The following is a 24,316-nucleotide window of genomic DNA, read 5'->3' as shown; positions in this document are numbered from 1 at the left end:
AAAACAAAAGGCAAAGTGTACAAACTAAAACTTGTTGATTTATTAGAAAAGTTTACCAAACTGATTAAACAATTTTAGTAACGTCAAAAGTTGTTTTTCGATATTTGGGAATGTTGATGCCAAAATTTTCATTATTACTTTACCTTTGCAGTGTTCTACACACCTTGTAGTAGAGCTCGACAGACAAAGCGCCTTGTTCCGACCATTCAGTTTCCAATCCTCGAGAAGAACAGAAGTGAAAGTTTAAGTGCGCAGCAAACTACCGAATTCAGTGAATTAATTGATTCAAGAGTGAATTCTAATTACTCATACTACATTTAAAGAGAAGCATCTAAGGTAAGTACTGTTATTTGTTTGCAATTCATTTTAACAAAAGATGATAAGGGTTTCATTTTCTTCGGGGAACAAAATGTAGACTCCATGAAGTCAATTCAGCTCAACTATCCGTATATGTAATATCGAAACGAAGCTTAACTTGTGCATGATTCAGACGCTATATCAAGTTCTAATTAATTTCAATCAAAATTGGCGAAAATCGAGATGTTTCTATTGAAGGAAAGAGTAAAACTTCATTTTTAATGAATAATTCAAAATGGCGTCTCACAGCGAAAATTTTCTTTGTTCTCGAAAGACCTATACTGAGACATGAAACAAAGATGGCGTCTAAAATTTTTCATGGCTCGGAATTAATGTTGCCCAGTTTTCAGTAGAATAACGAACGGCAATTTCGCTCAATCTTGAAATTAAGGTCAGAAATGACTGCGTTTTTTATTTAACACATCTAGCGGAATCAAGTGAACAAAGAATATTGATCGAATTAAATTTGTGCCACTGGCACTAAAAAGATGGCGTTTTCGAATGACTGTTGCCTTGAGTTATGAAAATCTTAACGATGATTCATTTCTACATCGAATGAAAAGATAGCTCATTGAAAAAGCATTTGACTTTACCAATTTACAATAAATTAGCAGCTTGATAGAAATTTTAAATTACTTAGTTGTTAGATGGAAGTGTTCAGTTTCATTGAAAATCGATACTGATCAGCTGATGAGGGGTTAAACTGCGCAAGTGTGTTTCTTTATGAGTCATGTTTATAAAGAGTTTCATGTTTAATGTTAACCTTTTCTATTTTCAACTAGAAAACTTGTGTTGACTTTGAACTTCTCCTTGGGAGCTGAAAAAGTGAAATGAGCCACACGTACTAAATAATAATTTTTGTTCGGTTTTGCAGTTATCAGCAGGAGGCTGCATTTTTTCGGACAGGGTTCAATTATTACTATTGTCTTGATTTTTTAACTGGGTCATTGTTCTTGGAGGCGTGTGATATCGCAGACAACTACGTACATTTTTTAGAGAGGAAAGTTTTAATAGTACAGAAAAGACTCAATAAATTATTTTAATTAAGATTTAGAAGAAGGTATACATAACCTTACGACTAGTTTAATTTTTTCAATGCGATGCTATCCACAAAAGTAGTAAGAAGTAAACAAAGTAAACGTTCAAATCTTTTGAGCATTGTTTTAAAAACCAATTTTTTTATTGTAATTTTTCCACAGAATGCAGATTTTCGTAAAAACGTTGACTGGTAAGACCATCACTCTGGAGGTCGAGCCTTCGGATACCATCGAGAACGTCAAGGCTAAGATCCAGGATAAGGAGGGCATTCCTCCAGATCAGCAGCGTTTGATCTTCGCTGGAAAGCAGCTGGAGGACGGACGCACTCTGTCGGACTACAACATCCAGAAGGAATCGACCCTTCATCTGGTCCTCCGTCTGCGTGGAGGAATGCAGATCTTTGTAAAGACGCTGACTGGCAAGACCATCACTCTAGAGGTCGAGCCTTCGGATACCATCGAGAACGTCAAGGCTAAGATCCAGGACAAGGAGGGAATTCCTCCAGATCAGCAGCGTTTGATCTTCGCTGGAAAGCAGCTGGAGGACGGACGCACTCTGTCCGACTACAACATCCAGAAGGAATCGACCCTTCATCTGGTCCTCCGTCTGCGTGGAGGAATGCAGATCTTTGTAAAGACGCTGACTGGCAAGACCATCACTCTGGAGGTCGAGCCTTCGGATACCATCGAGAACGTCAAGGCTAAGATCCAGGACAAGGAGGGCATTCCTCCAGATCAGCAGCGTTTGATCTTCGCTGGAAAGCAGCTGGAAGACGGACGCACTCTGTCCGACTACAACATCCAGAAGGAGTCGACCCTTCATCTGGTCCTCCGTCTGCGTGGAGGAATGCAGATCTTTGTAAAGACGCTGACTGGCAAGACCATCACTCTGGAGGTCGAGCCTTCGGATACCATCGAGAACGTCAAGGCTAAGATCCAGGATAAGGAGGGCATTCCTCCAGATCAGCAGCGTTTGATCTTCGCTGGAAAGCAGCTGGAGGACGGACGCACTCTGTCGGACTACAACATCCAGAAGGAATCGACCCTTCATCTGGTCCTCCGTCTGCGTGGAGGAATGCAGATCTTTGTAAAGACGTTGACTGGCAAAACCATCACTCTGGAGGTCGAGCCTTCGGATACCATCGAGAACGTCAAGGCAAAGATCCAGGACAAGGAGGGCATTCCTCCAGATCAGCAGCGTTTGATCTTCGCTGGAAAGCAGCTGGAAGACGGACGTACTCTGTCCGATTACAACATCCAGAAGGAATCAACCCTTCATCTGGTCCTCCGTCTGCGTGGAGGAATGCAGATCTTTGTAAAGACGCTGACTGGCAAGACCATCACTCTGGAGGTCGAGCCTTCGGATACCATCGAGAACGTCAAGGCAAAGATCCAGGACAAGGAGGGCATTCCTCCAGATCAGCAGCGTTTGATCTTCGCTGGAAAGCAGCTGGAAGACGGACGCACTCTGTCCGACTACAACATCCAGAAGGAATCGACCCTTCATCTGGTCCTCCGTCTGCGTGGAGGAATGCAGATCTTTGTAAAGACGCTGACTGGCAAGACCATCACTCTGGAGGTCGAGCCTTCGGATACCATCGAGAACGTCAAGGCAAAGATCCAGGATAAGGAGGGCATTCCTCCAGATCAGCAGCGTTTGATCTTCGCTGGAAAGCAGCTGGAAGACGGACGCACTCTGTCGGACTACAACATCCAGAAGGAATCGACCCTTCATCTGGTCCTTCGTCTGCGTGGAGGAATGCAGATCTTTGTAAAGACGCTGACTGGCAAGACCATCACTCTGGAGGTCGAGCCATCGGATACCATCGAGAACGTCAAGGCTAAGATCCAGGACAAGGAGGGCATTCCTCCAGATCAGCAGCGTTTGATCTTCGCTGGAAAGCAGCTGGAGGACGGACGCACTCTGTCCGACTACAACATCCAGAAGGAATCGACCCTTCATCTGGTCCTCCGTCTGCGCGGAGGAATGCAGATCTTTGTAAAGACGCTGACTGGCAAGACCATCACTCTGGAGGTCGAGCCTTCGGATACCATCGAGAACGTCAAGGCTAAGATCCAGGACAAGGAGGGCATTCCTCCAGATCAGCAGCGTTTGATCTTCGCTGGAAAGCAGCTGGAAGACGGACGCACTCTGTCCGACTACAACATTCAGAAGGAATCAACCCTTCACTTGGTTCTTCGTCTGCGCGGAGGAAACTGAATCAAAAAAGACGAATCTATTCTGTTAACCACTTTTAAAGCGTAATTTTCATTGAATTAGTGTATGTATCCATGTGTCATGTGTCAGTTCCTGATATAGTTAAATGGATGGATGGATATGGTTTTACTAAATATGATGCTGTTTCGCTTTGAAAGTGGTTAACACTATCACTATCAATATGGCTTTCACATTTCCAAGCTTTGTCAATGTTCGCTTAATCAGTGTTGCTCCAAATTGATTGGTACAGCCGTTAAAATTGCTTGCCAAATTCCGTTTATGTCGAGACGATAGCCGAAGCAATTGGACTGTTTGAATAATCAATTTCATTAAATTTAGATTGGGAAACAAACATGTAGACGGACCCATAAGTGATTGAAATAAAGTCGCAACAGTTAGAATTTCTGGCTTTTAATTTTCACGTTTATTGTTCGAATTTTGCAATCACTTTATTTGCTTTCCGTGGACTAGGTTCGCTGCTGCTGGACTGTTAAGGGTTTTGATGCGCTCTCTGTTGTACTTCACGCTGCAAGAATGGAATTCGTTCTGCTTCGGGTAGATTTGTCCATACGTATGGTGACACGGATACTGTGCGTACGTCCATCGCCTCGATCGTCTTCAAGTAAAGATTAAACCTTCCACGTAACCGATTGACGTTGATAGCATAACAGCTTCTAGGTAGATAGATAATGGCAATACTGGAAGGAATAAAATGTAGCATTGCATTGAAATGAAACAGGTTTAGCAGAATAAAAGATTAAGCTGTTGAATCACTTACAGTACATGTCCCGGTCTTCGCAAGCTTTCTAGCAGGACTGGGCCTTCGGCTGGGGCTGTAGGTTTTGCTACTGGCGTTCCAGTAGAATCGAAAGCGATAATGTGGTCGATGACATGCCCGTGATCGGAAACTACTTTTGTACTAATATACTCTTCTCCGCCAAACGCAAACTCCAGTGGTTTAAGCAACGGGTTTTCATTATTTTGTAGTGTAAGTGTTACCGATTTGTCTACAAAGTGTTTAGCAGGGTAGGGTCCGTTGTACTTGTCAGCATAAAGCAGCTTAAGCGTTTGACCGAGCTCGGACAGCTGAAGATAATCTACCAGTACGTTCCGGGCCATACTTAATTCCAACGACTTTGGATCCAACCAGTGTGTGATAAGTTGCTCATTGAATATGTCCAGCGAGAGAAGTTCCAAATTATAACGTATCCATGGTATGGCTGGGTGGGTAATTGTTGTATTGCGTGCAATTTCTTGTTTGACCATTTCCCAGTTAGTCGGTTTATAGTTGGCGTTGGAGAATCCGGCCACGATCGTGATTATACCGGACGTTGGCACCAGTGAAATATTATTTGCGTGAGCGGCTATGTAATCCAGCAAGGGGATGTAAAGAAATGATATTTTGTTCAGCTTTTTTAGCACGTACAGTGCATTCAGTAGACCAATATCCTTATCAATGACATACTGGGCGCATCGTTTCAGAAATGGTTCATGGTAAAACATAGGGAAGTGCTCGAGGTTTTTATCGAGCACTTTTTTGAGTACATAGTCTAGCATTTTAAACGGTAGCTGATCTATCTGATGCTCCAGCACCTCGAACACATTCTGTAGCAATTTGCTGTATTGAGGCTGGAACGTGCGAAAGCTAGCTAACGCTTTCAAGGCATTTATGGCCTGCTCGGGGGAAAGATTGGTCCCGTGAAGTGTTAAAGAGCTGACAATGTTCATAGCCGTGCGATCGTTAACCCTATGGAGAGAGACAAATTCCAGCAAATCCACCAGTTGCTGTACGTTTTCATGATCTAGCTTGTAGCCTATTTGCACCTGCAGTAACATAGGAAGGGCTATTTGTAGCGCCTCGACAAGCGGCGTTCGATCGAGTTTTTTTAGGATAAAGCTGAGAAAAACAATATGATCCAAAGTTACATCATTGATCTGGTGACGAATCAACTGCAATAGCACGGTGATGATTTCACTGTTGGTGTGCACCCCGAAGAAGGTGAGAATTTTTAAACATTCCGTTATGTCATTCATTTGAAAAGTCCGTGATTCGTGTCGAACATGCTGGCACAGCTCAGCAAATTGGGGGTGGCGCACTATCTGATCGGAGCGCAGTGTACTTTTGCCATTTTTGTGAAGCTCGAATAATGTTTTTAACGCAGGCAGGGTGTACACATGGCGGTCTTCCTTTGTTCGGCTGATTGCAGGTAAAAGATCTAACACTTCTTTCGCGTCTGTGGCTGACTTGAGCAGGCCAAAGTGCGACGAGGCCGGATCAGATGAAACTATGTCCCTGCCGGCCGTGCAATATTTAGCTAAACCGTAGGTGCTGTTTACGTTTCTGTGTAGAGCAAGAACCCGGTAGATGGTGTTTCGCAGCATGATGGAAAGATCGATGAAACCTACCAAAGAAGGTTTAAGTTTAATTCACGCAAATGATAAAACGAATGAAAACGTACCCCTTTACCAAATCTTGCGTACCACGTTATTTACGAAGCACCATTGTTTTGTTGACCGAAACATAACAAAATCATATGAAATCTGTCAATTGAAATGTCGGACGGTATGTAAACAACAAGTGTTGCCAGTCCTGAAATACCGGTGGTCTGTAGCAAGTCAGACGCGATAGAGAACGGTTCTATTTTTGAAAAGCGAAGCGGTTGAGATTCCAAAAACAGAGATCGTTTAAATAATTACTAAAGAGTGCAGGAGTGGAGAGTGAGAAAAAGGACTAAAGGAGAGTGAGAAAAAGAAGGAAAAAAAAAAAAAAAAAATCAAAGAGGGATAGTAAAAGAAAATTTTTTGAGGGAGACGGAGGGCAAGATGGGGGTCCAGGACCCTGGAGGAGGGCTCTTGGCAAATAACCCTTTCGGACTACTAGCCGAAGCAGGGAGTGCCAAAAGGAAGAAAGCCTCGAAACAACACGTGGACCTGTACAGTGCCAGCACAAGCTATGAAGATGAGCAATTTCTTTTAATGGAAGCAACCGGAGCAGGGGAAAGTTGCGACAAATTAAACCCTTTTCTTGTGCAAAAAGCGTTTGAAAGTGCACTAGGGGACAAACCTCTAGAAGCTAGACGCCTAAGGGACGGAAAACTACTGATCAAGGTTAAGTCGGTAAAACAGGCCCTAAAATTAAAAAAACTCACCAGAATACAACATGGCAGTGGCGTTATGAGTGTAAAAGTGTCGGATCACCCAACGCTTAATGTAGTGAAGGGCATGATAAGATCATACGACATACTAACACTGACAGAGCAAGAAATCCTAGAGGGACTAAAGGACCAGAAAGTGACAGAGGTCACAATCGTTAAAAGAAAGGATAAAGATGGTGGTCTCATAAACACAAAGATGGCCATCCTTACTTTCAAGGCAGCGAAGATCCCAAGAAAGATCGATTTCGGATGGTACCCACTGAAAGTTGAATTATATGTGCCAAGACCGATGCGTTGCCTAAACTGCATGGGACTCGGCCACACGAGAAAATGGTGTAGAGGCGAAAAAAAATGCGCAAACTGTGGAGAGTTAGATCACGCGGTAAAAGAGTAAATGAGGCCCCGGGCTAGATTCTCCTCTTCCTGCTGGTTCACATTAAGCGCCTGAAGCTATGCAAAGCGCGACACATGCATTCGTTTCGAATTTTTGAACGCTAACGGTTCGCTCAAAAGACCATAACGGTTTAAACTAATCACGCAGTGGAGGTTGAATGCGGGTTAATATACTTTTACATGTTAAGTTACTAGTAAGTAAACTATACCACACATGATGGACAGCATGAAACAATGAGTTTAGTCGCAGAAATGATTTGGAAACGGCGGCGCGCCCGCAGCGAGCGCAGCGAGCGGACTGCGCTAGGTCTACTGAAAAAGAGAGTTTATTATAGTTTTGAGAAATAAGGGGGGCCCGTGGGCCCCCCTCATACCGCACCCTTAGGTTGATTGCGTAGCCGAAATTAACGGTACACACTACGATTCAAATACTCGTAGGTTGAATTTAACGAATTAATGTATCAACAATTGCATACATTCAGTTTAAACGTCCACAAGAGGTGTAGCCACGATCGAAAACATGGCGGCCGGGGCCTCATTTACTCTTTTACCGATCACGCTAATCAGTGCACTCAAACGAAATGTGTATCTTGTGCAGGGGAACATCATACGTTGGACAAAAATTGCCCAGTGTACAAAGATGAGTGCGAAATCCAAAGGATCCGAACAGAAAAAAAAGTACCATACAACACAGCAAAGAGACTAAGGCGGGAGGAATGTCCCATAATCCCACGTATATACACATTCAGCGACAGCACTTACGCACAGCAAACAGGGCGAAACACGAAGAACAAGGATAAACAAAACTTAACAGAAAGAATAATATTAAAACAGAAAAAAGACTCCAATATCAACAACAGGAATGAAATCAACTTGAACAAGAACATGAATTACGACAATATTGAACAAATAAGTGACATTACAGTAGAATACTTAGAATCAGAAAACGAAGAACTAAAAGAAAACGAAATCAGAACATACAATAATGTAATGCTACCAAACGAAGAAAGACTAGTTTATGAAACACATTCGAAGATGATAATCGAAGAGGTTATCATGGATGATGAGACAACAACGGCGGTACAGAACATCATAGATGAGCTAAACCAGTAAAAAAAAAAAAAAAAAGAAAAAAAAAACCGGATCCAAAAAAAAAAAAAAAAAAAAAAAAAAAACCATGGACAAAATGACCGGGAAGAATAGTCAAATACCAAAAGAGGATGATAGACTCAAGATCCTACAAGCAAATATCCAAGGACTAAGACAAAACAGGGATGAGATCCTAAATCTAGCAACCAAAGAACATTGTGATATACTATGCTTACAGGAAACGTGGATAAAACCAGAAGACAAACTTAAATTTAAAGGGTACACACTGATAACTGACAACAGAGAAGATGGCTATGGAGGTAGTGCCATTGCCATAAAAAACGGCTATAAAATAGAAATAATACAATTACCAAAGAGCCAACATATACAAGTTGCGGCTGTAAGACTAATTCAACAAAACATGTTAGTGATGTCTATATACGTAAAACCCACCGCAGCAATGGGTATCTTTAGAAAATATATAAAATCTGTGATAAAAGAAGCCAAAGAAAAAAAATACAAACTAGCGCTAATAGTAGGGGATTTCAATGCGCATCATACGGTATGGGGAAATCCATATTCAGACGCCAAAGGAAGATCCCTACTAGAAGAGGTAATAGAGGAAGATATCATCATAGTTCACAATAAGGAAAAAACATTCATAAGTCCTAATGCGGAAAAAAGGGACACAGCCATTGATATCACTTTAGTCCCAACAAGAATAGCCCATAAAGTGAGTCGAGTTGTAACGGACTTGCATATTGGAGGCAGTGGCCATAAAGCCATAATTATTCGAGTGAACAGCCCAAAAATGAGCCAAAAAACCATAGTGATAAACAACAAAAAAATAGAAAAATTGGCCAAAGAGATAAATTTAACTGGAAATAATTGTATTAGTAAGCTAACCAAAGAAGTAAATAGAATAAGAAAAGAAAACACCAAAACCACTAATAGAACCCCAAAGTCATGGTGGAACGAGGAGATAAATGGGGCCTGGGAAAAAAAGAATCAATCAAGGTCAGAGTATAATAGGCACAAAACGATAGAAAACGAAATAATGTTTAAAAAAGACCTAGCCCGATTCAGATTCCTTAAAAAAAGAGAAAAGGATAGTAACTTTGGGAGAGCAATAGACAATATTAATACACAAACATCTACCACACAACTGTGGAAAATGGTAGCGAGGTACAAGGGGTGTCAAACAACAGAGGTAGCGGAAAATGTTATAAACAATGACATATCAAAAGCAAAACAATTTTTGAACGATAACTTCAAAACGAAGAAAAACGTAGGAAAAGTATGGCGGAACCAAGTTTGTGAAGATAAAGAGATATTAGATAAAGAAAAATGGAGAAGGATTTTAGGAGCAAAGAAGAACACGGCACCAGGCAAGGATAAAATCTCATACGCTATACTGAGAAGCCTAAACGAAGAAAGCTCACAAAAAATCATAGAGGAGATAAATGACATGTATCGAAAAGGCAAACTGACAAAAAACCTTAAAACGATAACTGTAGTAGCGGTTAAAAAACCTGGTAAAGACCGAACTAAGGTGGAATCATACCGCCCAATTTCGCTTCTTCCTACACTAACAAAAATTGCAAACTCGGCAGTGTTAGACCAAATTACCTACCACATTGAGAAATCACATATCTTACCGGACACAACTTTTGGCTTTCGGAAACATAAAGCCCCAACAATGGCCATTAACTTATTAACCAACATTGTGACGGAGAACAACAGGAAAAAGAGGCACACTGGAGTGATTTTTATAGACATTAAAAGTGCGTACAACAGTGTGAACACAAAGGAACTCATAAAAATTTTAGAGTCCTATCTAATATCCCCTGAGGATATCAGATGGATAGAAGAATTTCTCACAAATAGGTGGATAGAATTGGGTACAATCGCGGGAACAATTAGACGAAAGATATCAAATGGGCTCCCACAGGGAGATGTATTATCCCCTACTCTTTTCAACCTGTACACAGCTGCATGTCACGACATAAATTCTAAGAAAATCAAACTCATCCAATATGCAGATGATTTCGCTGTGATAGATTCGTCCAAAGATCTTAAGAAATTAGAGATAAAACTCCAAGAGGACATTGATTGGTTAGAGCAATCCATGAAACCACTGGGGTTACAAATGAACCCGAGTAAAACCAAAATGGTAACGTTTCCGAAATGTGATAATAAGTTTAATATAAAAATAGGGACCGACCAAATTGAACAAGCCAAAGAACATAAATTTTTAGGAATATTGATAGACCATAAGCTGAAATTCCACAACCACGTAAGAAACCAAAGATCAAAGGCGATGGAAAAAATGAATGTAATGAAAGCGTTATGTAATCAAAACAATCGTCTAAGCCCTGAAAAGGCCATTCAGATCCATAGGGCATTAATAAGAGGAAACATGGAATACGGACTCACTATGAGCCTAAATGCGAACAAAAAGGTAGTTAACCCTATAAACACTACGATAAATCAGTCCCTCCGCAGGGCCACTGGTTGCACAAAAACAACCCCAATAAGCACATTGATGGCACTGGCGGCAGAAGTCCCTTTCAACATTAGAAGTGAGTTCTTGGTGGCTAAAGAAGTAGCTAAAATGGTGGCATACTCACCCCTAAACTACGACCTTCTGAAAAAGTATGATAAATATAGGAAGACAAAAAAAATGACAGCCCAAGAAAAAGCCTTCCTGAAAAACAAGCAACTACTAGAAAACCTAAATCAAAAATGCGTAAATGATAATAAGGACTGTGACATTAAAATCAAAAAACAAGTACCTGATCTAGTAGTTAAGAAAACAGAAGCAAATAAGCAAACTATCCTGCAGCCTTGCATGAAAATGATAAATGAAAACCCTGCAGCCATATCCATCTATACTGATGGTAGTGTTAAAGAGGAGGGATGCGGAATAGGGATATATGTATGGGATAAAATAGAATTGGAACACAAAGAATTCTCATATAAACTAAAAAACAAGACCCCGATTGGATCGGTCGAACTTACCGCAATTGACAAAGCCCTAGAATTAGCGGTTCTGGAAGGTTGGAAATACCCAATAATATATACGGACAGCATGGTAGCATGCTGGACCATTGAAAACGCTAGCAAGGAACTATACATAGACGAAATACTGAACAGAATAATTGACAACTGCATATACCTAGAGGCGACGATTCAGTGGATTCCCAGTCATGTGGGTATCCCCGGAAATGAAAAAGCAGATGATCTCGCAAGGGCAGGAACAGAAGAAAATAGTCAACAAACCATAGATAATAATATTAGACTGAAGGACATGCTAGCGATAATGAGCAAGAAAATGTGGAATGAAGCAAACGAATGGTACACTACGACATGCCAAACAAAGGGCCAAAAATTTTATAGATTTCAACAAGTACTAGAAAAGAAAATGTGGCACCATAACACATTCCTAAAAGCAAGCGAGATCAGAGTTTTAAATAGACTATTAGCAGGCCATGAACATAGCAACTTTTGGCTCAACGTAATGAAAATAGTGGAAGACGGAAACTGTGATATATGTGAAACTCCAAAGACAGCTCGACATATGGTATTTCATTGCAAAAAATTTAAAATTGACCGACAAAAACATGGCATAAGTGAAGATAAATTTGAAGCAAGTTTTAAGAAGAAGGACACACGGTATATGAAAAACGTATGTAAATTTGTGGCAGATAACAGGATGATTTTCTAAAATAACAACAGAATAGGCACAGGAAACAGACAACCTTTTCAGAAAACTACAATCAACCACCGAGAAAACCCGGTATAAGGTTGGGTGATAAACCCCGTTACCAGAATGAAAAAGCTGGTAAGCCAACAACCAACAGAAAAGGTAGTCGACCCTACAGACAGATAGTATAAACAGAAAACACAAACAGTGATGAATATCAAGGTGTATAAATTAGAAGGTGAAGTTAACAAAATGATAAGCCACAAGTGACATTCTATAGATGAGCACAAACACAATAAGTTACCACACAGAAAAAAGGATATATGGCCTTAGCAGCCGGTCCTTTAACATTAATAGAGGTCTATGTCACCAGATTAGCTTGCGAACGCCCAGGAAGCTGGATTCAATAGCCCTACTGGTGTAAATCCTCGACGAAGAAGAAGAAGAAGAAGAAATACCGGTGATATGAAAAATGTGGATAAAATGAAATTCATCGTACGTCCATCCGGTCCATAAAATAAGATTTACAAAATGTTTGAGTAGCTTCTGCTAGGATCATATAATGATCATTATTAAAAAATTTCCCAAGTTTTTTACGGTACTCCCATACACACCTAGTGCAATGGGTGCACTGGTCGCTGTCATGTTTGACTGTTGAAACATGCCACAAATCTGTTTGCACTGCTGCTGTAGAAAAATGTCGGACGTAATGACTTTCCAATAAATGAGTGAACCGAGCGCAGAACTTGGAATTCGTGTTTGCGAATGTGCGCTGTGATTAATGCTCCAGCGAAAAGATCCCTACAACTAGCCAGTCATCGTGCGTGATGCATAATTGTCCGTGCTAAAGGTGTTGCGGACGTACGTTAAGACAAACGGGCAGTCGGACGCATGAGTTAGTGTATCGTGTGAAGTTGAACCTGGCGCACTATGCCAGTGTCTGTAAATTTTGGAAAGCTTAAAATATTCATTTGCTAAAGCGCAATAGTTCGTTTCCAGAACCGAAGACAAATAGCCTTCAGGCAGGGCGTTTCAAACGGGCAATTGCGACCGAAAAATCCTAAAATGATTCGATTCTGTTGTACACTGAGAAAATGAAATAGTTCCACGTTTCACACAGTTTTGTAGAAGCCAACAACGAGTTCTATAAAACGTTAATTGCACAACGAAGTTTTAAGGACATAAAGTAAATATAACAACCGTCTCAAGTGAATACGCAAGGAAGTAAGAAACTTTGGATTGCGCACACGTCTGCCGTAGCTTGCTAGACACCATCGGTCAACGCGATGGCGCAGACATCATTATCCACAGAGTCGGGCTCGTTGCTCAATACATTCACCGAGTGTGTATCGACCACATCCGCGACGGTGGATGACGAGAGTAGCGACAGCGTGGAACAGAACCGCCCGAAGCGTAATGAGCGGTTCGAGAAGCTGGGTTTCAAGCCCCAGAAGGAACTGTTTTGCAACAAGTTCTTCCCGTACTCGGAGCGGCTGGACGATGAATCGCAAATCCTGCTGGAAAACATCAAGAACAATCTGGGGAAGGCGGTCGCGATGCGCGAAATCGGTCCGGGAGCGATGCTTAGCATTCGAAATCTGGTGACGTAAGTTTAGTATTTGAACGATCATATTGTTTGATCAATTACATCGGTAATAAATTGTCTTTATTACAGGTACATCAAACTGTATGGGATGAAATTTTCCAAAGAGGACCATGTTAAGTTTGTCAAGCTGATGCTCGAGATGCTCGTCATTCCCAAACTTGACTCGGATGCTCTCAATCGAATTAGTGAGGCAATTTACTATCTGTTGAGGTAATATAGGTCATACGATAAAGTCTGCCCCCGAATGGTAATAAAGTTGGCATTGCATTCTCTTCTAGAAAGCGCGAATGGCTCAGCACCGATGATTTGCAGATCGAGTGGCGACCACTGTATGACCTAATACACCTGGTGGTGTCTCAGCAGAACAAGAAAGGGGAGCTGTTCAGCGGCACGCCGTAAGTATGCCTCTAGCAAAGCAAACTACGCAGGAAAAAGGCTACTTCGATCCAAGAGTATATTGTACATTCAAACAGTCCTTGTCCAATTACACAAAAAAAAAAAACGTTCTGGTTTGAATAATCGTTCTTCCGCTTGCGTACCTGCAGGGAGAACGCTAATCCTCATGAACGGAAAGATTCACCGCTGGCGCTGTTGCTCGAGGCCGCCAAGAGGATGGGCTATGATGTGTCTTCCGTTGCTCAGTTCGTCGGTCTCGGAGAAATGGATGCTCGACCGGAGGATGCGTAAATGCGTTTATTTTGTTTTCACACCCATCTCCTCCCCCCCCATCCTTTTTTGTTTCACGTTCTCGGTACCGTGTCTGGCTACCGTCCCCATCCTCTCTCCCTCCCTCCCTCGCTCCCTTCCGATTCTGTTCATTGGTTAGCCGGTGGATGGGAAACGACGACTTGTCTATCATCTTTTCCTCTTTTACGGTTGCCTTCATGCCAATCCCTTGTGGTGGTCAGGGTGGTCTTTGGTGTGTGTGTACGCTGTTACTCTTGAGCTTGAGCTTTACTCTTTTCCTTCCATTAGAGCAATGGTGGCAATACCAGTTTAGCTTAGCTGGTCGTTTTGCTGAAATCTCAAGCCATTCCATCATTCATGCTGTTAGTTTTGTTTTTGGCGTCTTTTTCCTCTCTGGTTGGTGATTGGATGTGTTAATTTCAGGGTTATGGGCGTATATTAGAATCCACTTTATAGATGACTTTCAGTAACAGAACACTTACATTCTTCAGCGGCGCAAACAATTGAGTGTATAACTCGGACATTTTTCAGTTTAAATCGAAGCTGAAACTAAAGTCAAATCGGCCCCTCGAAATATTATTGTTTTCAAATTGTTTTTTGTTTTTAAAAACTATTACATGGAATATGCTGTTATTTTTATTAAAAGCGACGGATGAACCTTTATGACAGAACTACGTATACTAATCCAAATTAATGTATCAAGAGGAAAATATTAAACTTTTTGTTTTATAGTTCATAAACCTCATCTATTTATGAAGGTTATGAACATTCCAAAAACAATCTTGAACTAAACACTCCCCAGTGTATGCACTCAATTAGTTCAATCATCAGTATGCGACGAAAAATATTGGAGGTCTTTCCTAGCAACTATTTACATGTTAGCACCAATTGCCTTTAGTTCGCATCGTTATTATCGTTACATATTTAAATATGTCTTCCGAATGATACCTATCAAAATCTGCAACGATCAGGACCAAACGTGTAGGAATCGCATTATGCATCACAGTGTTGTTTCTCTAGTTCTAAGAGAAACTGCCTCTCAATGACATTCCACCTAATAATCATTACCGCACTTAACACATGCTGTGATCGATGGACCTAATAAAAAGACGACGAACGGCATGAGGGAAATACCGGTTTGCCATTTTCATCAATATAGTCGGTGTTGTGGAATGAGGTTTGGTGTTCGCTTGTTATGTGGTCGTTGGTACTTTGCGAGAATGGTGTTTTCCTATTTTTTTCGATCGATTCGTGTTTGTTCGTCGATGATTAACGATGATTTTCAATTCTATTTCTTCTCCACAGTACAATGGAAGCTAATATACAATGTGCGCTCGATGTCTGTACACCGTAAGTTTACACTCTCCGCCAATAGATGGGCGTCGCGCTTTGTGAGTCTATTTGATAACCGATTTCGATGAACCGCAGGTACTTTCCGCCATCGTCGACACAGGAAATTCTGGACAATCTGATGCCGCTGATTCAGCCGCTCGACAATGGGAGTGGCTGCGAGGCGGTCACCATACTGACCATGTTTCTCAACTGCGAGCGGGGCTACGAGCTGTGGTTCGATAAGCTGATGTCAATGTGGAACGCGTACCACAATCCACCGTGGGCGGCCGATCTGATGACGACGTTCGCGATGGTTGGCTTCAAGAACATCGGTCACATCGACTGGGAACCGTACATTCCGGTGATGTTTGCGCGCATTACGCGCGCAATCGACTTCCCGGTCAGCTACAAGAACATCAAGGGAAACCGCACGAATGGTCTGCAGCCGCAGGCGATTGCCACGTGGATCGTGTCGGCCCTTGGGCCGCAGAGCAGTACGCAGAAGTATCTGAACACGTTCATGTCGACGATCGAATCGTATCTGCATCCGGCCAACACGGGCAAGTGGGTGATGATGTTGGGCGAAATCCTAATGCTACTGCCACGGTTCTTCGTCGAGCGACTTGTCATGGAACGGTACCGTAAGGGGCACCATATACGACCCATCCCGGCCACGCACAAGCTAACGGAAGAGTGTATAACGGCGTTCGTGGAGTGCATGAAACCGGTTGCACTGCAGGCCATGTATTCGCGCTTGAGCCCGCAAGAGGTGGGCAAGATATTCCAGTATCTGGCCGATCTACGTCCGGCCCTGATCATTCCGACGATCATTGAGCGCGTTTGCACGAACCTGGATTCGCTGACGGAACCGAACAAGTTGACCACGTCGATCCACGGCTTGATCGGAGTATCGCGCGCCCTCGTTTCCGGCCATATGGGCTACACCGAGGGCCGATCGCACGTCATACCGATCTTTTTCGCCACCCTGCCCGGCATCGATCGGAACGATTTCACGAAGACGGTCAGCACGTTCTACTTCCTCACTTCGATCGCGCTTCTCATACCGATCATCGATTGCTCGCGGGCCGGCCAGTATCACACGAACCTGACCGACGACGAGCGGATGCTGTGCGAGCAGACGGCCGATTTCGAGAACTTTGTGCTGCAGTACTTCGACCGGCTGTTCCTGCTGATTGAGAGCAGCTCGCTGAGCAGCGTGCGCATGGAGCAGTCGGACGCGGATACGGTTAGCTCGAAGGTGGAAGCGCTGTCGGAGGATCTGGTGCAGGGCTGCACGCATGGCATCATGGGCCAGTGCTCGGAACAGATCGTGGCCGCCGCCTGGCGAAAGCTGCTGGAGTTTGTGCAGACACGATTGCTCGAGCCGAAGGTGGCCGGCTCGCTGGCCGGTAGTCTGGTGCGTGTTTTCGCCCGCCTGCACGGCAAGGAGGTGCTGCGCGTCCTGATGCCGCACGTGCTGCGCCAGATCGAGGCGTACATGGACGAGCACGAGAACGTGGAGGAGCTGGAAAAGCACAACGATGAGCTGCTGTACTATCTGGTGCTGCTGATGAATCTGGTGCGCGGCAACCCGGTGGTGTTGCGGGAGTACGTGGACGGCCTCCTCCCAACGCTCGACAAGCTGGTACGGTTCAAGTGCAAGCGGGTCTCTCGCTACGTGGCGCAGATTGTGAGCAATTTGCTGAAAACTCTGTCCACGTTGCAAACGACCGATGTGCACAACAGCCCGGACGTGTTCCGTAAGCCCCTGTCGGAGGTGGTACCGGTGCGGTGCTGGGGTGAAAAGATGGCCCCGGACGGTAAGATTTGGTGGTGTGTCCCCGGTGAGGAAGCGCGGCTGGTGTGTGAACGCATCATACATCGCTATTTACCCGGATTGTTGGAGGAACTAGAAAAGCACACTACGGGTGCGATCACGCTCGGCCGCGAAGAGTTGAACCGTAGCGTGATGCTGACGCTGGCACTTATCCGCTGTCCTAACTTCTTGCCCAGCTGGACGGACGAGGAACCGATTCCACTGTTTGAAACGTGCCTTGATCTTAAAGAGCTGCAGCTAAGCGTGACGCTGGGCTTCGAGGGATTGGAGATTCATATGCCGGATGGCAGCAACGTGCGCAAGGCAATCATCGGGACGATCGGCCGGCTGCAGGATAAGCTGATGCAAGACTCGCAGGACGACACGCAAACGCTCAAGTCGATCGTACAGCTGTACGAGACGGTCGTTCTGCGGAAGCACTCGAACGGGAACTTTGAGCTGCAGCTAAAGAACTTCAACTTTACCAAACGCTTCCAGACGTACCAGCTGACGCGGTGCAAGCGTGACGTGCGGGCGGTAGTCGCTACGCGCGTCATGATTCAGCAGGACTGCCGAGACGAGGTGAGCCAGCCACTGTTCAGCGCGACGCATCTGGCGGTCATGCACAAGCTGCTCGATCTATCCATCTCCGACTACGCGTGCATTCGCATTACGGCGCAGTCGAAGCTGCTGGGCATGCTGTCCACGTTCCCGTACGCCTACCACCTGCTGACGGATCGCATCGTAGAGTGTCTCGAGCTCGACGCCAACACGAACCACGAGCGTTTCAAGGGCATCCTGTGTCTGCTCTACCTGAAGCGTCGCCCACGGTTGATCATGATGAACGACTGGCAATTTCTTTCGCGCATTTGGCCCGCCCTCCTGCGCTCGAAGTGCTCGGAAAAGCCGTCTGTTGTAAAGCTGCTCGACGCGTTGCGGAACGTGATTCACAGCGAAACACCGACCTACCTGCTGGAGGTGGAGATCGGCGAGAAGGTGGTCGAGCGGGCACTTGCCCTGCGAACGCGCGTTGACGAGCTGGATCTGGTGGCGGGACGGGCGACTCGGGAGCGCGCCAACAAACGCAACCTCGAGCTGTACCACAAGCTGGCCGGGGACATTGTGTCGACGGTGGAGAACGAAAAGCTCCACTGGATGTACCACTATCTGGCCTCGGTGATGCTAGCGAACATTACCCATCCGTATACGGCGCACTCGACGGCCGTGGTTCGATTGGCCGTGTACAACTTGATTCACGATTCGCTGGTCGAGCGTAAGCTGGCCATCCAGCAGATGCTGAACATTTTCCGTCAACAGAAGCGCCAGCGTAAGAAGGTTCCGATGAATCCGATGGAAATTGCCGCTCGGGTCGGTGGCAAGCTGAACGACGATGGGACCGTTCCCCCCAATCCGTGTTCGAACCTGGCTCCCGGATATCGCGAGGACAACCTGTGGCTGCAGTACGATCGGTCGAAGGTGCCCACGTGTCAGGCCGAATGGGACGAGCCGCGCTACCTGTTCAGTCAGGAGGGATGCTTTGGGTGGACGAAGGACTTTAAGGTGTACGCACCAAGTGCCGAGCAGCCCAAGCTCGATCGTACGGTGGACGAGCTGAACGAGCACGAACGGGTGGTGTTCGAGTTTTTCGACCAGCAGGACAACGTGGACGCACTGATACGATACTGGTCGCTGGAGGAGAAGAAGGGCCGGGATAAGTTTAGCTGCTCGCGTATGTTGCTGATCAAGATGGTGTTCAAGGTGTTCGGGGATCGGCTGCTCGATCGGTTCATGTCATGCCATCTGAAGCGGTTGATCGAGGACAAATCGTCGGAGAGCAGCCACCGTTGTGCGGCCGAGGTGATGACGGGCATTATGCGTGGCGTGAAGCACTGGCCGTACGAGCAGACGCGCGCCATGTACGAGCGGATGGTGCCGTTGATACGGCTCGCGGTACAAAACATCACCGTCGACACGGACATGTACTGGGGCACGTGCTTCGCGACGTCCGCCCAATCGATGGATCCGATGAAACAGCACTGGCTACACGAGGCCCTGCTGGACGAACCGCTGCAGGGGACGAACAGCTTCAGTGACTGCAACCGGCTGTACTGTCTGCAGGGTGCGCTGAATCAGCACGTTTGGCGCATGGCGAGTGTGGCCCACCGGCTGCTGGACTACCTGAAGCCGCACCTGAACCACTCGTTCCAGAGCTTACGCGAACGGTTGGGCAATACGCTGATCAACATCTTCGAGGCTGACTTGCGATTCGAGGGCTACGAAACGCTCGCCATTTCCCCGCAGCGGGCGGAAATGTTTGAATACGTGATGCCGCAAGTGGCGATTCTGTTGCTGCAGGATCCGGAAGTGCCGAAACCGATCGGTGCGGCAAAGGCGACGAGCAGCACGGCCGCGATGGAGGTCGACGAGGCGACAGGAGAAAGTACCAGCGAAGACAGCGAGTACGTTAAGGCGGTACGACTTTTTAAGACCGGTATGTTTTGATTCGAAATTAGCGCATAATTGAAGTGAAACAATTCACGATGTCTTGGTAACTTTGGTTTTAAAGTGCAGGTTTTGGTTTCAGACTAGTGTTGGGTAAAGTAACACTTTTTTGGTGTGCCGTACTGTGGTATCACACATAGTTTACTGTGCTTCGTGCAGTGGTGGTAGCACAGTAAAGTGTCATACAGTCATACAACGTCTCTATTTACATATTTGCGGGCAAAAAAAAAATCACAAAGTCAGTTTCTAAGGAACAACGCGGATAAGGTGCATAATTTGGCATGATATTATGCACGCTCGATAAGGGCTTAGCCCTTCAATTCCCATTCAACACTTAATCCATAACCAATTGAAGCCAGTGTTTAAAATGTATTCATCAAATCATTAGCCGTTAATAAGAATAAGTAGAGTAAGACATCATTAGTCGTTAAAAGCTAATCTATTCAAAAAACCCTTTTTTTTTTTTAGATTTTAGCTTCGTGGCGTTTGTATATCAAGTATATGCGTTAAGTTTGAATTCCGTAGGGGAATTGCTTGCTTCTTGGATTTGTTCCTCTCGCATTACAATTCGCATGGTGGTAGTTGTTTATACAAATAATAATGTAAAGATTATGTGATAATGATGTTCAAAATTCCAAAGACTTTTTCATACAGTTTATTTTTATACTATATGCTATATGGTTTACCTAGGAACCAAAGAATGATTCATACAATTTATTGGTGTAACGGTACGAAACTTTACTGTGGTACCACCATGTTTTTCTGTGTCCTGTGGTGATGCCGAACTTGACTGTACCGTGTGTGTTGGGTAGCACTGTAGCCCACGACCCAACAATACCTCTGACATTTTACTCTAAATATGTGTCAGCTCATACAAAATGTCCTCAGAAAGTTACCTACATTGAAATGGGGCATTCCAATCCTCTCATTGGACAGATCTTAAGGTTAGGGGTTGGGAGGAAGGCGATGAAAAAGTAGAAAGATTTTTATCGCAAAATCCTTAACGCAAAATAATAACTTCGAAGCTATTTAATGGTAAGAATTTGATTTGTAAGTCAGAAACATTATTAGAATGTTTTTCTTTTTGATGTATGTTTTGTTTCGAATAATCTTAATGACGATGAAAAATTGAATGTTATTATGAAAATTACCGTTTAGATTTGCTTACCCCGACGCCCCCTTACGGGGGTCCGCGACAGCCGAGCGGTAGCGCCGGTTAGAAAATCGGCCCATGAGCGCAGGGGCTCACGACCTCGTCCGCGTAGATTCGAATCCCAACCGAGACCGGATCCTCCCCTGTACGAGAGGACTGGCTATCCACGTACAACAGGGAAACAAGTCTCGTAAGCCCTTAAAGGGCAGGCATGACCAAGCGGTCATTACGCCAAGAAGAAGAAGAAGATTTGCTTACCCAGTGCAACCAACCTGTTCAGCCTGTTTATTTACTTTGAAGCCAATGACTAATGTTTGGTGTTTATATGCCGCTCGAACCCAAGGCTTTTTCATGTTGACTCTTTCCAAATTTATCATTAGGGCCGATTGTGACAGTAACCTTCGTTTTTCATTACAGTTGCCCACTGGATAACGCACACCATCCACCGTTGTTCGAATGGCAATGAAAAGGAATATTTCGAGCTGCTTCCGATCGCGTGCCGACTGGAGCGGTCCGAGCAGGACCAAGAATTGAGCGACATCTGCAAACGGTTGCTGACCTTCGTCTCACAAGCGCTCACACTGCCCGACTGTATGGACGCGGCGCTGTCCAAGATCGACGAAATATCGAAAATGTCCTTCTGGTCGGCCCGCCAGGCCATAATCGATGTGCTGCAGGTGCAGGTCTTCTACAACATGCCCATCATCCTCAGCCGGCCGGAGTGGAAGGCGAAGGTGCAGGAGATCGTGCTGCGCCTGCTGGAGGACAATGTGGTCGAGGTGCGCGAGAAGGCGGCCGAGGTCCTGTGCGGGCTGGTGCACTGTTCGTTCCTGACCGCGTCCGAGGAGCTGCTGGACCTGTTCAAGCGCAAGTGTCGCACAAAAATGATCCGCACCAAGCGGTTCGCGGTCAAGCAGAGCCAGCAGAGCAGTTGTTCGGCCGAGGTAGCAAGAAATGAAACGTGAGTAGTTACTATTGGCGCCATTGCTGTACGCTAAACTATGGTAACCGTCTGATGCGTTTTAATTTATAGAGCGGAAGCGAACGCCGTCATCGCTCGCCACACCGGTGTCCTGGGACTGTGTGCCTTTATTTCCGCCTATCCGTATGAAGTGCCTGAGTTCGTACCCAGTGTGTTCGAGCATCTCGGAGCACATCTGAACGATCCACAACCGATTCCGGTAAGTTTCCGTAAAAACCGACCGGCTTTCTCTTACGACATACGACATTCATACATCTTCTTGTGTCTCTCCCTCTCCCCACAGGCTACCATCCGGAAAACGATGGGCGATTTCAAGCGCACCCATCACGACAACTGGGAGGCGCATCAGCTAAAGTTCACCGAAGATCAGCTGGCTGTACTGAGTGACCTTACCATTCCTCCCTCGTACTATTCGTAAGCGCACTGGGGACCGCATTCCTTCATCCGTTCCGCTCGGTTCCGCTGGCACTGGCGCCGACACACAAGCCGGGTAGACGAATAGGGGAGAGGACCGCGCCAAATGCGTTTTCCTCTGTTCAGTTCTATTGTTTGTTTAAAACCATTTTTGTTATTTCTGGATCATCATTGCTAAATGCAATAGGTTGTGTTTAAAGTATTTCTTCATTCAAGCTTCTCTCCCTCAATCCCGCGACATTGCCAGGGGTGGGAGCATCGGTTGAACCACACAACACCCGTTTGTGTACGTTTTCCATATCTTTAAGCTTCCATCGTTCCGAGTCGCGATGATCATTCTTCACTAGGATAAAATAAAGTGGTCCAGGTGTTACAACTAGTTATAGACCAATTGCGATCGACAAGATTTAGTTTTGCAGCTTTAGCGTTTACTCTTACACACACCGAGAAGAAGAGGAAAAAAAAAAGACATTTTAGAAGCCAAACGGTCAAACAAGGGCAGGACGGCGTTTTACGGTTTTGGATGGTGAAGGAGTTTCTGAATTGTGTTCAAATAAAATTTCACTGAATGAAACTGTGAAAGTTATGTTTTTTTAAATCGAAATAGAGGTTTTATTATTAGAATTTACTTACATAAGATTTTGTTTTTCTTTAATTTTTTTTATTCTTCCTTTTCTTCGACTTTCTCGACCAACACAGACAGTACACCACTTAGCGGCCGCCCAAGTGATTGTTTTCTTTTCGTCCTTAGTTTCCTGTTCTCAAACCTGTTTTCCAATGGTTGTTTTGCCTTTGCTTCTTTTGCTTCATAACGGATGTGTTGTGTTTGTTTATGACTCACCGATCATCGTTGTCGCTTACTCTAATTGTTTATTGATAAGTTCTAGTGTTTTTTTGGGTGCAAGTTCTTCGATAGAAATCAATCTCCTACGTCTCGGCCCCTACATTTTTTTTTACCTTACACGTACTGCCCTTCTTTCGATGACATTTTGCGCATGGCGAGATGTCCACTTCTGAAAGACTCTCAGCAGAATCGTTAGTATTTCAACTCCTCGCGCACCAAATTCTTTCATCGATCGATTGTAGTTCGAACTCTGCTTCTGTGTGGTTGTGTTTTTGTGTATATTTAGGTGTGGAGGAGTGGTTTTTATCAATTGTTTATACTTTACGCTTATGCTGGGTTACTGCTGCACGTCTCGTCGTTAATTCTTTCATTTTCACTATCTGAGGGACAATTCTAAGAATTGGGTATCGCTTATCTAGGTTATTACATTACGTTTGCCTAGGTTGTAGTGTGTTGTGTTTTTGGTTTTTCGTTCTCGCTTTGCACAATTTTGTTCTCGTCTGTGTTTATGTGTTCTAATTTGTTTATTCTTCCTCTTTTTCTCTTGATCTAACCTGTGTCTCTGTTGGTTGTTTTCTTTTTGCTCTTCTAATGTTTAAATCTAGGTTATTCGGTTTTAATCTTCTTTCAAAAAAGGGTTCTTTAAACAACGCGGGGCTGCGGCGTATATTTTATTTTACTTACAACTTTCTCACAAATTGGACAACTTCGTGCCAAGTAAGTGTATATTAGATATTTGTGAATCTTGTTTTTTTTTGTTTGTTTTGTTTGTTCGTTTTATTCCTATGTCCTCACATTTCCCACCGGCACACTCCGAGTGCCGCGTGTTCTTTTTTCTTTCCTTCTCTATTTTTCGTTCAGCTCGGCTATTGTGCCTTGCACGTTGCTTGCCGAACGGAACTGAGGGTTGTGATGCAAAAATCAGTGGAACCGTTTTCACCGGGTGGTTTGCAAACGAACCGCTGCCCAATGGTACCACCGGACGGCGAGTGGATATGTAGTGTGGTGCAAAGGATATCTTTAAC

At 44.6% G+C, this 24,316-nt stretch overlaps 3 protein-coding genes across 3 annotated transcripts; 2 read left to right on the top strand and 1 right to left on the bottom strand.

The window, feature by feature from the left end:
• Window positions 1–204: 204 nt before the first annotated feature.
• Window positions 205–4,013, top strand: LOC131259264 (polyubiquitin-C). The gene is made up of 2 exons (XM_058260718.1): window positions 205–336; window positions 1,557–4,013. Exon 2 carries the CDS (start codon window positions 1,558–1,560, stop codon window positions 3,613–3,615), a length of 2,058 nt encoding a protein of 685 aa, XP_058116701.1. The 5' UTR covers window positions 205–336; window position 1,557; the 3' UTR covers window positions 3,616–4,013.
• LOC131259265 (FAST kinase domain-containing protein 2, mitochondrial-like) lies at window positions 4,014–6,000 on the bottom strand. Its single transcript, XM_058260719.1, has 2 exons — window positions 4,391–6,000; window positions 4,014–4,310 (listed from the first exon to the last, which is right to left on the bottom strand). The coding sequence occupies exons 1-2, from the start codon at window positions 5,992–5,994 to the stop codon at window positions 4,103–4,105; spliced, it is 1,812 nt and encodes a 603-aa protein (XP_058116702.1). The 5' UTR covers window positions 5,995–6,000; the 3' UTR covers window positions 4,014–4,102.
• A 6,523-nt stretch (window positions 6,001–12,523) lies between these two features.
• On the top strand, window positions 12,524–23,051 carry LOC131261353 (proteasome activator complex subunit 4B-like). Its single transcript, XM_058263363.1, has 8 exons — window positions 12,524–13,561; window positions 13,631–13,771; window positions 13,840–13,956; window positions 15,554–15,598; window positions 15,677–19,887; window positions 21,469–22,012; window positions 22,085–22,232; window positions 22,317–23,051. The coding sequence occupies exons 1-8, from the start codon at window positions 13,242–13,244 to the stop codon at window positions 22,449–22,451; spliced, it is 5,661 nt and encodes a 1,886-aa protein (XP_058119346.1). The 5' UTR covers window positions 12,524–13,241; the 3' UTR covers window positions 22,452–23,051.
• The last annotated feature ends 1,265 nt before the right edge of the window (window positions 23,052–24,316 follow it).

This window comes from Anopheles coustani, chromosome 3 (genome assembly GCF_943734705.1).
Source record: "Anopheles coustani chromosome 3, idAnoCousDA_361_x.2, whole genome shotgun sequence".
Classification (NCBI taxonomy): domain Eukaryota; kingdom Metazoa; phylum Arthropoda; class Insecta; order Diptera; family Culicidae; genus Anopheles; species Anopheles coustani.
This window is presented reverse-complemented; position numbering and strand designations above follow the sequence as displayed.

Excerpts from the sequence above, each read along its gene's own strand:
- LOC131259264 (XM_058260718.1), top strand. The coding sequence starts at position 1,558 with ATGCAGATTTTCGTAAAAACGTTGACTGGTAAGACCATCACTCTGGAG.
- LOC131259265 (XM_058260719.1), bottom strand. The coding sequence starts at position 5,994 with ATGCTGCGAAACACCATCTACCGGGTTCTTGCTCTACACAGAAACGTA. Across the intron at positions 4,311-4,390 it reads CGAAGACCGGGACATGTACT|TATTGCCATTATCTATCTAC; the intron begins GTAAGTGATTCA and ends TATTCCTTCCAG.
- LOC131261353 (XM_058263363.1), top strand. The coding sequence starts at position 13,242 with ATGGCGCAGACATCATTATCCACAGAGTCGGGCTCGTTGCTCAATACA. Across the intron at positions 13,957-15,553 it reads GAGCTGTTCAGCGGCACGCC|TACAATGGAAGCTAATATAC; the intron begins GTAAGTATGCCT and ends TCTTCTCCACAG. Across the intron at positions 15,599-15,676 it reads GCGCTCGATGTCTGTACACC|GTACTTTCCGCCATCGTCGA; the intron begins GTAAGTTTACAC and ends GATGAACCGCAG.